Source organism: Gadus morhua, chromosome 18 (genome assembly GCF_902167405.1).
Source record: "Gadus morhua chromosome 18, gadMor3.0, whole genome shotgun sequence".
In the NCBI taxonomy this organism is placed as follows: Eukaryota; Metazoa; Chordata; class Actinopteri; order Gadiformes; family Gadidae; genus Gadus; species Gadus morhua.
The window spans coordinates 11,302,607-11,316,437 of record NC_044065.1 but is presented as its reverse complement, the minus strand read 5'-3'; the positions used below and the strand labels follow the sequence as shown (position 1 = coordinate 11,316,437).

At 44.3% G+C, this 13,831-nt stretch overlaps 1 protein-coding gene across 1 annotated transcript; it reads right to left on the bottom strand.

The window, feature by feature from the left end:
• Positions 1-2,293: 2,293 nt before the first annotated feature.
• LOC115531327 (monocarboxylate transporter 9) lies at positions 2,294-11,839 on the bottom strand. The gene is made up of 9 exons (XM_030340515.1): positions 11,291-11,839; positions 10,016-10,345; positions 8,978-9,121; positions 7,884-7,979; positions 6,789-7,164; positions 6,438-6,517; positions 5,609-5,834; positions 4,984-5,156; positions 2,294-4,667 (listed from the first exon to the last, which is right to left on the bottom strand). Exons 2-9 carry the CDS (start codon positions 10,287-10,289, stop codon positions 4,429-4,431), a joined length of 1,608 nt encoding a protein of 535 aa, XP_030196375.1. The 5' UTR covers positions 10,290-10,345; positions 11,291-11,839; the 3' UTR covers positions 2,294-4,428.
• Between the last annotated feature and the right edge of the window lie 1,992 nt (positions 11,840-13,831).

Here is a 13,831-nt window from a genome sequence, read left to right as displayed (position 1 = left end):
TAAACATTTCAAACTATTGAATTATGACTGTCCAGTTCAGTGCTAAGTAGTCTTTTGAATTGATTCCCAGCAACACTTGGGGCATGCATGAGCAAAAATCTATATTAACAAAGGGTTACAACTTGCTACAATGAATGAGATAATCAAACACCCCCTACCTTTCTCATCCAGTTTCATGGGATTTTTGTTTCTGAAATTCAATTGCAGAGCTTCTGAATATAAGGGCTGTATGGTGTTGTTTTCATCTTATATATGTTTTGCCTTCTTTGGATCCATAGCTAGAAGATTTTAGCAAGCTACCGCTCAGAAAATAGGCACCAGGATAGTATCGCGATGCACATTTCATGCTGAAAAAACATTTTTCATGCCCTATACAAGCAATATATATTTTACACATTGATAATGTATGGTTGACTTTAGGCCTACAACAATCATAGGAAAATTAATCCCATGAATGTTAATTTCGGGTTATGGCCAAAGCGCCATAAGGGCGGCGCCAAAGGGCGGCCTGTGGGCTGCGGGTTGCCGACCCCTGGTCTACGTGAACTCTGAACAAGAAGTGAGTATTGAGTCTTTTGCGGAAGCTTGTGAGCGATTCTGCGGTCCTGATATTGGAGGGAGCTCGTTCCACCAGACGGGGCTGTGGTCGTTCTTCTCTGTGTCCCGGGTGTCAGATCTCTGCTGTTCGTGGTTCCTCTTGGATCTCGTTGTCAATAGGGATGGGGTCGTTGACAGCGGTCTACAGGTTACTCCCGTTTCAACTGGCAGCTTAAATGGGACATATTATACCACCGGGATGCCGTCCACCCTCACAGCTGCCCTGACTGTGACAAGACCTTCATTTCCCTGACCCACTTGACTGTTCACCTCGCTTCTCACAGCAAGGTGAGGAAGTTCAGATGTGGGACCTGTGGCAAGTCCTTCCATCAGTCCTCCCAACTCGTCGCTCACAAAATGATCGACAGCGGGAATCGGCCCTTTAAGAGCCCGGTGTGTGGGAAGAGCTTTGGCCGGGCCTCGCACCTCAAGACCCACCAGTGGCTCCACATGGGGGAGAAGCCGTACACGTGCTCCTACTGCAGCCCAGCCTTCTCTCAGAAGGCTGGGCTGATGGCGCACGTTCGCCTGCACACGGGGGAATGCCCTTACAAGTGTGACAGGTGTGGGGATGCCTTCCGCTCCCTGTCCAACCTGCTGTGCCATTAAGCGCAGGAGTCCCCCCAGCCGGTTTCGCCCCCACCGGGGTCAATCCCCACGCCCCCCCCCCCCCCCCAGGGCCTGGACCCGCCCCACGAGGGCCTGAACTGCTGCTGCCGCGCCTTTGTGCTCTCCTTTTATATACGGCTGTACGTGCGCCGCAGTTCTAATAACTGATTCATCTGATTAAGCAAAGAAGCGCAAAGAGGTCCCTGCGGGCATCCATACTTGAAGTTGTTATGAAGTCTAGTCTCCAGACCGATCTGTTTTCCGGTTTTATGTCATAGCCTACGAACTTCATAGCCTACGGGCGTTTCCTGAACACTCTGATTTCGGAAGAAGGGAAGGTTTGCGTAAAGACACATAACAGCTTCCGAACCTCCGAGCTGTTTTGAAGGCAGCATCAGGCCCAGTTTGGGGGGGGCAATCATACTTAAGTACGGTACAGGGCAACTTTGCCTATGGCGACTAGTGCGCCCCAAGACTGCCATAGACAAAAAGTTTAGCCCAACTTTGGTTTTACTTCATTCATAACTTACCCATGTCATGTTTCATTATTAAGTTAAATATTATTAGTCCAGTAATGCTGTTGGAATATTAATAATCTATTCTCCTATTCAAGTGATCTTTTCATAGTTGTAGTAAACAAGCAATGAAGCCTGGCTAAAAAGGGCTTCCCTTGAGCTGGGTGTGTTACCCATATTATCTAAATATAGTATTCTTCAAACGGAAATTCTGAAACTTTAAACCAGTCATAAAAAATACATAAACAACGACATGAAAGCGCACTCTGAATCCCACACACGTGCTTCAAAGAACTGACGACATGAACTCACCGGTCCCTCTCAACTCTGCGGTGCCATTGGCTCTAGATTTTAGGAGTGTGGTGAGGATTACATCAGCCCACTTCCTGTACGCATGGAACATCCAAGGACCCCAAATTAAAACCGACTGACTCTTTGTTTACGTCTGTTTGGGGAGGTTGGGATTAACATCCGTTCAAAAGGTGTTCAGTTCTGCTTCTCCAGATGATCATCACTAATCACACACAAAAACAGTGTCCATTATCCCCGGGAAAGAGAGATTTACTTCATAATGTAGTACAACTTTTTATTTTAAAAAAGAATGCTGAAACCCCTAAACAAAAAACAAACAAATATATTGCCAATGTGTGTCATAGCATCATAGTAGGTATAGTTCAGTTTTTATTTCAAGTAACACCTTGGGATTCCTTTATCAAACAACCAACAGATAACTAGTGGCCCCTATTGCTCTTTGACTGTGTGAGATGGTAAACGTGCCCTCGTTGACACACTGTCAAACTCACAACCAACTCAATGAACTTTAGGACCCCCAAAGAACAGAGCAGAATAGAACACAGGCACACACAGACAAAGAGGTTCTCCTCATCTGTTGAGTTGTTTGAATTCAATCCATCATAAAGTTCGGTCTTGACCACTTTTTGAACACTCTGAGAAGATTTGTGAGTTGAACAATTAAACAGAATATATTGTACATGATCACACTTTTTTCCTTTCTTCCAAACTACGTCTGAGAGACCTTTTTCAGAAGATATAAAGACTAATTTCTACTCCAAGACATGATGCCTCATATCCAACCCTGTCACAATTACCACGGTGGGGTAGATATGGTACAAAAACATGCACATATACATACATATACATATATATATATATATATACATATACATATATATATATATATATATATATATATATATATATATATATATATATATATAAATGAAAAATTTATGAAAAAACGTTTTAACTGTAGGACCAGCCTTTATATTTTTATTTTTATTTCGATTGTTAATGATTTTCATTTTGTTCCCCAGTAAGGTCTATACAACCTTTAGGAAATGCGCTTTATAAAACAGTAGTGTATGACGCCGGGAACTTTGGTTCAATTCCAAATACACAGACAGAGATTTGTTTAAGACAGCCATATTGTTTTCCTTGTAAACCCACACAGTGGAAAAAAATGAAGAATTGTCATACAGTACAGTCTCAAACAAAATCACACTTACAAAAAATGGACTAGTATAAAAGTCTTGACGTTGAATATCCCTCTATTACCATTACTCCCTAAAACTTAACTTGAGAATACACAAAAAAAGCATTTTGTGTTATGTGTAGGATTTTAAAATAAAAGTGTTGTATGGCAGTTCGAGTTTGGCAGGTTTGCACTTAAAAAGTTAAATCAATTTAATTTTAGAAAGGTATTTTCAATTATTATTATTTACTTTTGTAACATTTATAAAAAAAGAAAATAAAAATAATATGGATCAATGTTGCCTCTGGCTTAAGTGCGGATATTACATCAAAAACCCCTATCAAGAAAAGGAATATAAATAAAAAAGCATAGTGGTAAAACAGCATAGCAGCTAAATGATAGGACAGATATAAAGCCTTCCACTATAAAGGGATATACTTGGATAAAAAATGATTACAAATCAAATCATCAACAATAATAAACAGTTACAAACAAGTCATAAGGAACGAAATAAGAAATAATTATTTGGACGGCTAAACTTTGCATAACAAAAAATCGTAACCAGACTCCATAGAACCAAACTACATATTCGACTTCACTTTAGACATAGACAATAGCCTATAAATAAATGTTTGATTTATTTCTCGGTTTCAACTGCTTTACTAATGTGTCCGTCAGTAATATCTGTGTGTGAACCCCGTACAGTTACGGTTTGCCGAAGATATTTATATATATATATATATATATATATATATATATATATATATATATATAAAAAGGTATGATAATAATATATCATATATAATTACTAGTAACTTTTGACGGCAGTATATTTGAACAAAACAATTCAATTGTAAAATACAAATTCCACGTAAAAAAATATGACTAATTATTGCTAGAACTGGTTCTTTGGGAGAGCTACACCTCTGTAAGTAATACGTGGTGTAAGCTGTCTGAAATGTGGGGGATGTTGTTTATTTGTATGTCGTTTCTAGGCGACCGCATAACCAGAAACTATAAAACAAGGAAATAGCTTCAATGTTGAGGTTGCACAAATGGCACCTCTCAACCCTTTTTTACATTTCTATCTCCCTCAGAATCCTGAATGAGGAACATCTTATAAACTAAACAGCTGATTCAGGAATTTGGGATATGGTTTGTGGTTCAATTGTCAAAAATGAACAAGAATGCACACTATTTAATGATATATATCTGTCAGGCCGCGAACGTTACCATGAGGGTCGCCGGCGTGTACGACCCATCAGTTGCGTCGGGAATAACACATTCAATGTGTTCCGTCTGCACGGCTTCTAGGGTTGGGAGGGGGGTTTCAAAAGTGGTACGACCCAGGCATGGCAGGGTACAGGTAAACAGGATCATGCCACCCAGGAGCACGCACCCCCCGCTGAAGTAGAATGCAATGTCAAAGGAGAGGGTCAGGTCGTAGAAGCAACCTAGAAAAGAGAGAGAGAAAGCATGAGCGTGAGAGAGACAAAATCACACAGATAGCTAAGGTCAATATTATCCTGGGTTAATATTAAATCATTTAACGGAGCTTGATAACACAACATTATTGTGTTTTACTGTCATCAATAATACATACAAAGTAACATATAAAATCCTAACATGTAACAATCATTACCCGCAACCAGTTGGTAACTAGCTGCGCTTTAGGAAAAGAACACATTCAAACTATACCGTCTATTTCCCTCTGGGGAATGACCGCCGTTGTTGTCAACAAATGAGTGAGCTAATTGGTCCATGGCCTACCTACGACTGGAGGCCCCAGGGTGATTCCCAGGCCTCCGAAGAACATGAGGACGCCGTGGGCTTCAGAGAGCTTCTCCTTGCCCACTATCTCGTTGGTGATGTACGGGGTCAGCGACCAGTTGCCGCCCAGGAAGCCCATCCACACAGCCAGGATCTGCAGCCCCAGGTAGAACCTGCACGCAGAGGTCAAGAGGTCACTCAGCATTCTGAGCATGCATTCTTTGCATGCTGAGAATGTACGCCCCCGAGGTATTCTCAGAACAGAGCTCCTCTGAAAATGCTGGGTTGCGTCGCCATTATTGGCATGTCAACGCTGTGCCACTAATGTGTGGACAGGAAGTATCCCGAAGGTATAAAGAACGATGTCATCGTTTACGAGTGGACAATCGTGTGGCTTTGGAGCACCTACCGTTCATTAGCATGGCAGCGACAAATCAATCACATTAAAAACAATTCCACATTTACTAACAATAAGCATTCATGTAAAATAAAAGCAGATTTTTTTTCCCAGATTATTATCAAGTTGAGGATACTAAAGGAAAAAAGAAAAGAAGGTCAATATGTAAGTAGGAAACAAACAAACATCAAAAAACAACCAAGCTTCCAGACCAGTCTGTGTGCTTACTTGGTGAACGGTATGAGCAGCAGGCCCAGCCCGCTGCCCACCATGGTGAAGATGAAGAGGGGGATGCTGTGGACGAAGGGCAGGTCCACCATCGCTCCCAGGCCCAGCTTGCCAAAGCCGCTGGCGATGGCGACCAGCGACACCAGCGGGAAGGTGGCGGTGCCCTCCTCTATGAGCCCCTGGCTCCGGGCTACGTCCTCCATGAAGAGCAGGGTGGGGAAGGCACCTATGGAGTGGGGGGGTGAGCAGTTTAGCGGGCCACCGATGACTGACAGCGCCTGGCAGCTGTGGGGGGTGGGGGGGAGGAAAGCGGTTAGAATTTGTTTTTGTTTGTTTTCTGTTGTCGGTTATTTAGTGGCTTCTATTGACACACCGGGCAGTATCTGGATAACCGTTCCATGACCTGGTAGGTTTAAGGAAGTGTGTATAGACACAGTATTGTTTTTGGACCGGGATGGGCCCCTCCTTATTTGTATTTAGGCTGAATTACCTTCACCGCCTGTCAAGGTACCTTACAAAATACAGAACGTAACGAAAAAGGTCACATGATCAAGGATTTGTTCCTGTCCCTTTGTCTGTTCACATGTGTGGGGGTGGGGATGTGGTTGTGGTTTAGCTTAAGCATGTAAGTGTGAAGACGACCAGCTGCCACCTTGCTCTCGGTTACGCACTACAACAACGCCTGTGAGTGTCTGTGACCTCAATATAATTCACCACCAATGACAACGGCCAAACAAAAACATTTATGCACAAAAATATGTGAAATATATTTGATTTGTAAACGTTTTGTCATTGCTGGAAAACATAGAAAATGTTGAATAAGACTTACCAAGGGCGAAGAGGAAGAAGGAGATACACAGGGCCATGAAGACTCGGTTCTGGAACACCGCTGATGTAGAGGACATGCATCTAGAGAGAGAGAGAATTCGAGAGACATAAATAGAGAGATATGAAGCGAGAGTGAGGAGTGTGGGCGAGCGAAGTGCCAGAGGAAACCAATGTCGGGAACGATAACTCATTTCATAGAACACAGAGAGGGTGAACTGAAAAAGTGACCCATGCCACACTGTGAGGTCACCGGGTTAAACGTGCTCCTGGTGGTTAGTTGCTGAGGGGAAGGAGCTTTGTACGCGTGGCGGGATCGTGTGTCACATGAACTGGAAGTCGGCCTCACACATACCTTGAATAATCCCTCAGCCTGCTCTTTATCTGCCGGACCAGGTCCGCAAAGTCGCGAGCCCTCCTCCTCTGGAACGGCTCCTTCGTCTCCACGGTGAGCATCACGGCGTCCTTGGTCAGCAGAGGCTTCTGATTGGCCGGGGCCTCGTCCGGGCCCGGCTTCTCCGACAGCCTCGCGGCCTCGGCCTCGGCCCTCTCCAGGAGGGCCGCGCGCTGCTTGAGGTAGTACTTGGGCGGGGTCAGGGGTCGCATGGGGCCGGCGCAGGCGATGATGTTGAGGGACACGGCGCCCACGATGAGTAGGCAGCCGCTGACGCCCAGCAGCTCGATCAGCTTGGTCTGCAGCGTGGCGTAGAGGAAGCCGCCCATGCTGGAACCTAGCCCACGAGACATTGGCGCACGCACCGTTGATTGACAAGCCAAATAAGCAAATCCACTTTGGTCTGAGTATCGGTAAAAGGCGATGGATTTATTGAATACAAACTCAACTGAACTCCACATTTTGACTTTGTGTCAGACTGACACAGAGGACCGAAAATGTGTTTCCGAATTCTCCAAATGTGCTATTAATATATTTACCAACATATTACATATAACATAATAACGTAATAGTGCAAAAAGACAACAAATAATCACAACATATACAGACAAACAGTACATAGTATAATATTCACAGTGTTTGTAGGTAGTTGTTGAGGTCCAAATAAAGGTGCAATATAGTAAAGTGCAAAACTGCTGAATAGCAGCATAGAGTTACAGTTACATGTTATTCTGCATATAAGTTATCGTGCATATGAAGGGCATAGTACAGAATGTTCATGGAATGTTCTTGAGTGAGTTGAGGTGTGATAGTCTGTGGGAAAAAGCTGAGAATGCAATCTAATTTGAATAGCCCCTCCACAGACTGACTGCCTCAGGGGGCTTCACATGCCAACATGGTACGAAACCCCCTTACCCCTAAGGAAAAACTCCCTCAATCTAGAGGAAAAACCTTCAGGAAGGAATGATTACTTCTAAATGGATCAAGTGGCAACACTTTATGTGTGACTTGGTGTTGTTTGTTCGACAGTGGTACTGCAGTATGGACATTATCTACCTGTGCCCACAATTCCCAGCGCAAGGCCCTTCTTCTTGTCAAAGTATAGGCAGGTAATGGTGAGCGTGGCTGCGTACACCAGTCCACATCCCACACCTTGGGGACAGAGAGAGGGAGATAGGGAGAAAATGTAAAAAAATTACCACCAGGACAAAATCACTGTTAGCTAAAGTCCATATTAGCTGGGGTTCATTTGAGAGAGAGAGAGAGAGAGAGAGAGAGAGAGAGAGAGAGAGAGAGAGAGAGAGAGAGAGACATTGGCACCAGTATGACGTCTGGGAGTGTTTAGAGGGACAGTGAGTACAGATGTAGTGTTGCTCATGGAATACTCAAAACAGAGATATGAGCAGTAAGATGAGCCGCTGAGGAGGAATAACAGAGAGAAAGGAGTGAAAGAAGGAAAGAAGGCAAGAAAAAATTACTTTATCCTATCAAGCATTTGACTGTTTTTTCAAGAGCACTATGTATTTGATTACCGTTTCTCTCATCCTAGAATAACAAGTCACCATGACCATGGATTAGAAACAGTACAAATGGACAGATAGCCAAATATATCTTAGGCGGAGGAATAGAGGGGATGCCTTTCCGTTCAGCTGTTAACAAGAGATCAGTCTAGCGGTTAAAGAATTTGATCCGTACTTAGCCGACTGACCCACATCTGATCCAGAGGAATATTTTCATGGCCCGGTCACATGACACACGCTTCCTGCTCCAATCAAGAGGGCTCATTCATTATGAGTCAGCGCTTCCAAAATGACCGACTGAGTCATTGGAACTGGTGGGATAGTGTGTGAGTGAACATGTTCATTTCCGTTTACAGTCTTAGTCTTAGTCTTTTAACCGTGTATTTTTTTTTTTTGGCTTTCTTATTCATCGTGTTGCAGTGTTGAGTACAGTTGCCTTGTGATGGCTTCTCTGACAGTTATAAACGGTCCTGTGTGTGTGTGTTTCATTTCCGCTGACTACACTGTAATCTGGGCTCCTTCCCTTTCTTCATCCTGTGTTATCTTCAGTTCATCCTTCCTTTGAATTGACCTCAACATTTAAAATATCTCAACTCAGCAACAAATTTAGCTTTTGCTTCCGAAACTCACCGACAACGATGCCGAAGGAGAAGATGAGGAAGGGGATGTTTGGGGCGAACGCGCTCAGCATAAGCCCCCCCGCCACCATCACCCCGCTGAAAACAGTGACCGGACGCGCCCCAAAGTGCTCCACACTTGCACTGCAAATGGGACCTGAGAGAAAGACACACACGAGAGACCATGTTAATGTGGGAGAGCAGAAAAGAGGGTTGAGGGCGAGACAAAGGATATAAAGATTAAAGGGGGGAAGAAGAGAGGGATGGAGATACAGAGAGAGAGATGGAGAGAAAAGGGGGGAGAGATATAGAGACCTAATGTGGGTGAGAAAAAAGTTGGAGTTAGAGGGAGGGGGAGGGAGCAAGAAAGAGAGAGAGCGGGAGAGACAGAAAGGAACAGAGGGAGATGATGACTCGGCATGACTGGCGTATGATGACTAGAGCAAATACAATAGAACAGAATAAAAAAGCACAGAAAATATAACCAATGGGGTTTGTACTGGGATTACCTGACCAGCAATATATCCCTAGGAGGCTAGGACCATTATAACTTGTACATTCACGATTCCCTAGACATTGAATAAGATGTTTTTGTGTGTGTGTGTGTGTGTGTGTGTGTGTGTGTGTGTGTGTGTGTGTGTGTGTGTGTGTGTGTGTGTGTGTGTGTGTGTGTGTGTGTGTGTGTGTGTGTGTGTTCATTGGTGTGTGAGTCCCTGACCTATTCATCAGCCTCAATGTGTGGTATCAAAGAGCCCAAGGAAACAGGCATTGATGTTGTCATGTGTTACTCTGGTGGCCAAGAGACCCGCGAGTTGGGGAAGGAAAGAGCGAGGGGGACGCCCTCGTGGTGAGACCAGGGCGTTTCAGGGGGAAAAAAACATGGTATTTATTTCCATATCCCTCACTGCATTTTTACAACTTATATCTCAATACATAAAAAGTGTGTCTCTCTCACCCACCCACACACACACACACACACACACACACACACACATACACACACACACACACACACACACACACACACACACACACTCCGAGGCTGACTTACTGACGATGAGGCCCAGTCCAGAGACCAGCGAGCCCACCCAGGCAGTCAAGCCCTTTCCTTCCTGGAAGACGTGCAGCCACTGTGGGAACAGGACTCCCACAGACAGGGGAGACCCGTAGGCCAGGAACTGAGCCATGAAGCAGGCCACGACAATGACCCAGCCCCACCCGCCGTCCAGGGGCTGCTGGGCTCTGGTCTCTGAGCTCCTGCTGCCTTTGGAGGTGTTGCCGGTGGTGGTGCCGGTGGTGGTGGTGGTGGTGTCTGAGGAAGCCATGTTGCTTTCCGACAAAAGTGGCTGAGTGGGGAGAATCAAGCGCCTCCACTGATTGGCTGTAATGAGAGGAATGTTACATGCACATTACATGTCAAATTGATGGCAGAGAAAGGTGCAGGTCATTTTATAAGAAAGAGGGGGGAAGGGAAGGAAGAGGATGAGGAGGTGGAGAGGAGATGAAAGGAGAACAGGGTGAGGGTAATGGGAGGGTTTTCAAAAAGGGGGGAGAATTAGAGAGAAGGGGGAAAATAAAGGGAGGGGGAGGGAGGAATGGGAAAAAGAGGGGGGGAGGAGAGTGCGGAAAAATAGTCAGTGAAAGGGAAGGAAAAAGAGGTTACCAGAACAAAGTCAAGGAAACCGGTGTGTTTATATTATGTCTGGTTTTTGACAATCATAACTTCAAAAATAACATTCAAGTTAAAGTTGTTCTTTGTCTGAAATGTTTCCGTACCGATTCACGACACAATTGTGTAATACGTTGATAAGAATACCGCAATATGTTTCAATTCATCCATTGTTATTTAAAATAACTAACAAATCCTTCGACGATATTTGACTAATGAAATGGAAAAAGCTTGCTGTACACAGCGACAGGAGGCAGCCGCCTCGATGCGTGTCTGCTACACGCAACCAGGCGCACGGGATAGCAACCGCGAAAATGCGCGTGGTCGGATTCACCAGGGCATGCTGCGCATCGATGACAATCAAACTTCAATGGTAAACATAAGCGTCACTTCCACATGTTATATCGGTGTCCAAAAAATCGGAAACGGTTGATTCTGCCTAACCGTTACACAAACATAGCAAGCTGTATAAAATATATTGATATTCAAATATATATCATCAATAGACAACAGAATAGTAACGTTCAGCGGGCCTATATGTAGATATATATAACGTTACAGAGGGAGAGATAGGCCAATTAGGATACTATTCGTTACCATTAACAATAATATTGAACCTTATTAGGCAATATGGAATAAATTAAGGACATAACTTACCTAGTTAAACTAGACACCTGCAAGATGCTCTATTCAGGGCGTCTCTATAAACCAGCCAATTTTTCGCACTGGAGATGCGGTAGCCCCCCCCGAACACAACTATCATAGCCCCACGCACATTTCCACCACGATAAATCTGCTGTATCGGCCTCGGTAGCGCTGAAACGCGGCGGAGGTGCAGTGCTGTTGTGGCATCATCTGTCTGAATGAGAAAGCCGGCAGAAGGAAGGCAGCGCTATTGTGTTGCCTAGCAGAGACGGAGAGGGGAGTGAACCGGTTTGAAGCTGTTCTCGCTGGTCTTCTCTTCGTTTGCCAGAGCGTTGATCCACAGAGGTGGCCACTTCCTTGTGTCTCGCGCGCTCTGTCTGCCTGTCTGCCCGTGTCTCACTCTCTTTCTATCTATCTCTATATATCTCTCTCCCTCTATATCTCTCACTCGTTGACCCCCCCCCCCTCCTCTCCCAGTGAAAAGGTTAAAAAAACGGTTAAAAAGGAGGCAATTGTGTCATCGGAATAGATGTGTTGCTGTCATCATCATCTCTCTCTCTCTCTCTCTCTCTCTCTCTCTCTCTCTCTCTCTCTCTCTCTCTCTCTCTCTCTCTCTCTCTCTCTCTCTCTCTCTCTCTCTCTCTCTCTCTCCTCTCTCTCTCTCTCTCTCTCTCTCTCTCTCTCTCTCTCTCTCTCTCTCTCTCTCTCTCTCTCTCTCTCTCTCTCTCTCTCTCTCTCTCTCTCTCTCTCTCTCTCTCTCTCTCTCTCTCTCTCTCTCTCTCTCTCTCTCTCTCGGGGTGAATCAGTGTGTTTGCGTGCGTGCGTGTCTGTGAGAAAGAGTGGGTGTCAAATAGGCAGCTGTTTCAAACATCAACAGCATGTCATTCGGGCTTGTTTCCTTAGTTTATGGTGTTTTGTCAAATGTAAATTGTCAAATATACGAAGTTAAATCTTCTGAAGACACAACAAATATTAACATTGTTTGTTGGGAATGAGACGTTTGATAACCATACGGAGTACACTGAGTGCCCTATTTCATAATAGACTAAAACATAGAACACAATGATCCCTGCCAGCCTGAACCGGTTGCCAGTCCTTTACAACGGTGACTTGCACACGTGTGCTGGGGGAAGATGCTGAGTGCGCGCTCCCAGTCATGTTAAAGCAACTTGTGAGGGCGACATCAAGCTATATAACTAGCTTGATGAACCACTCACATCTGAGTATCGTGGGTTATGCTATAGTGACGTTAAACAGACGATACGATTTGTAAAGGGGCTGAAAGTGTATCCTAACTATGTGCAACCATAATAAACAATGACTGAAGGCGGTTTTCTAAAAAGATCGACATATGGACGATTTGAAACAAAAACAGAACGCGGGGGCGCGCGTCGTCCACTCACGAGGAAACCCCAAACACATTACATCATCGTCGTCAGGAGAGTCTAATATTTCTGCTTTTTACATCGGCCGTGTTTGACATATAGGCGTAAAAAAAAGAAGCCTATGTAATGAATCAAGCTGGCCGGTTGCGAATTATAGGCCTACGGTGAAATTCAGGACATTCCTCTTGTTTCTCCGACAACACGTAAGACCATACATGTGAAATGTCACTACTATAGGGGAACAAGAAACTTTTAAGCGATGGAATCATATAATTGAATAGAGAATGTGTCCATTCCAGAGCGATTGAGAACCAATTGCAAAGATCGGTATTGCCAAGAGACGGGAGGCGGAGTACTATCCAGAACTGAGATTTTATTAAACACCACTTAAACCAGCACATTCGTAAGCCAATGAGGACTGAACTGAGACGGTCGTTCCGTCTGCCTAAAGTGTCCTTGCTAAACAAGTCCCCCCCCCATCAATAATTCCGTGGGTGAATTATGTTAATCACCACAATTTACAAATTTAGGCTACATCTTGGGGAAATTGAATAACCCGAAATGGGGAGTGTAGGCTAATAGGTCTACCCAGAGGATACAACTCATCGTTCCACCACTGTTGTTCAGTGCATCCATCAATGATCTCCCATCTGTGGGACCCTGATGTATGCAGACGACTTGGTCTTACACACTGGAAAGAGAATGAACAACTTGTTGCCAAATTGTCACTTACCTTGGAAAAAGTTGCAAAGTGGCTCAGTTCTTCATGACTCCCTGAATATTGTCGGATTTACCAAATATTAATAACGGTCATGGGCAAAAGATAAAAAAAAAGTGCTAAGTTTCAAATAGTTTGGCCCCTGACGAGTTACTCTAATAAACTCAAATTTTAAACTAATATGATAAACAATATTTTGACACAGAATATTGTATAATGTTCTCCTGGTTAATCTATGCTGGCCCTAACATCATTTGCACAATTAGACCTAGGTGGTGTCATGGGTAGAGGCTATTTTTATTTTCTAGGAATTTTATGTCCAGTACTGCTGTCTACACAGCTGAATCGTCTACAACTGTCACCTCAGTTGCACGAGAGCTCAAGACCTCTGGATCGTCTCTGTTGTTTGAATGCGGGGAGAAAAGATATTTCAAGCAGAGTTGTGAAGAC

What these genes read in the sequence shown, in the direction of transcription:
- LOC115531327 (XM_030340515.1), bottom strand. Translation starts at nt 10,289, where the DNA reads ATGGCTTCCTCAGACACCACCACCACCACCACCGGCACCACCACCGGC. An exon ending in CTCCTTCGGCATCGTTGTCG is followed by an intron (nt 7,980 to 8,977) that starts GTGAGTTTCGGA and finishes TCTGTCCCCAAG; the next exon opens with GTGTGGGATGTGGACTGGTG. An exon ending in GCTGGGAATTGTGGGCACAG is followed by an intron (nt 7,165 to 7,883) that starts GTAGATAATGTC and finishes CTCGTGGGCTAG; the next exon opens with GTTCCAGCATGGGCGGCTTC.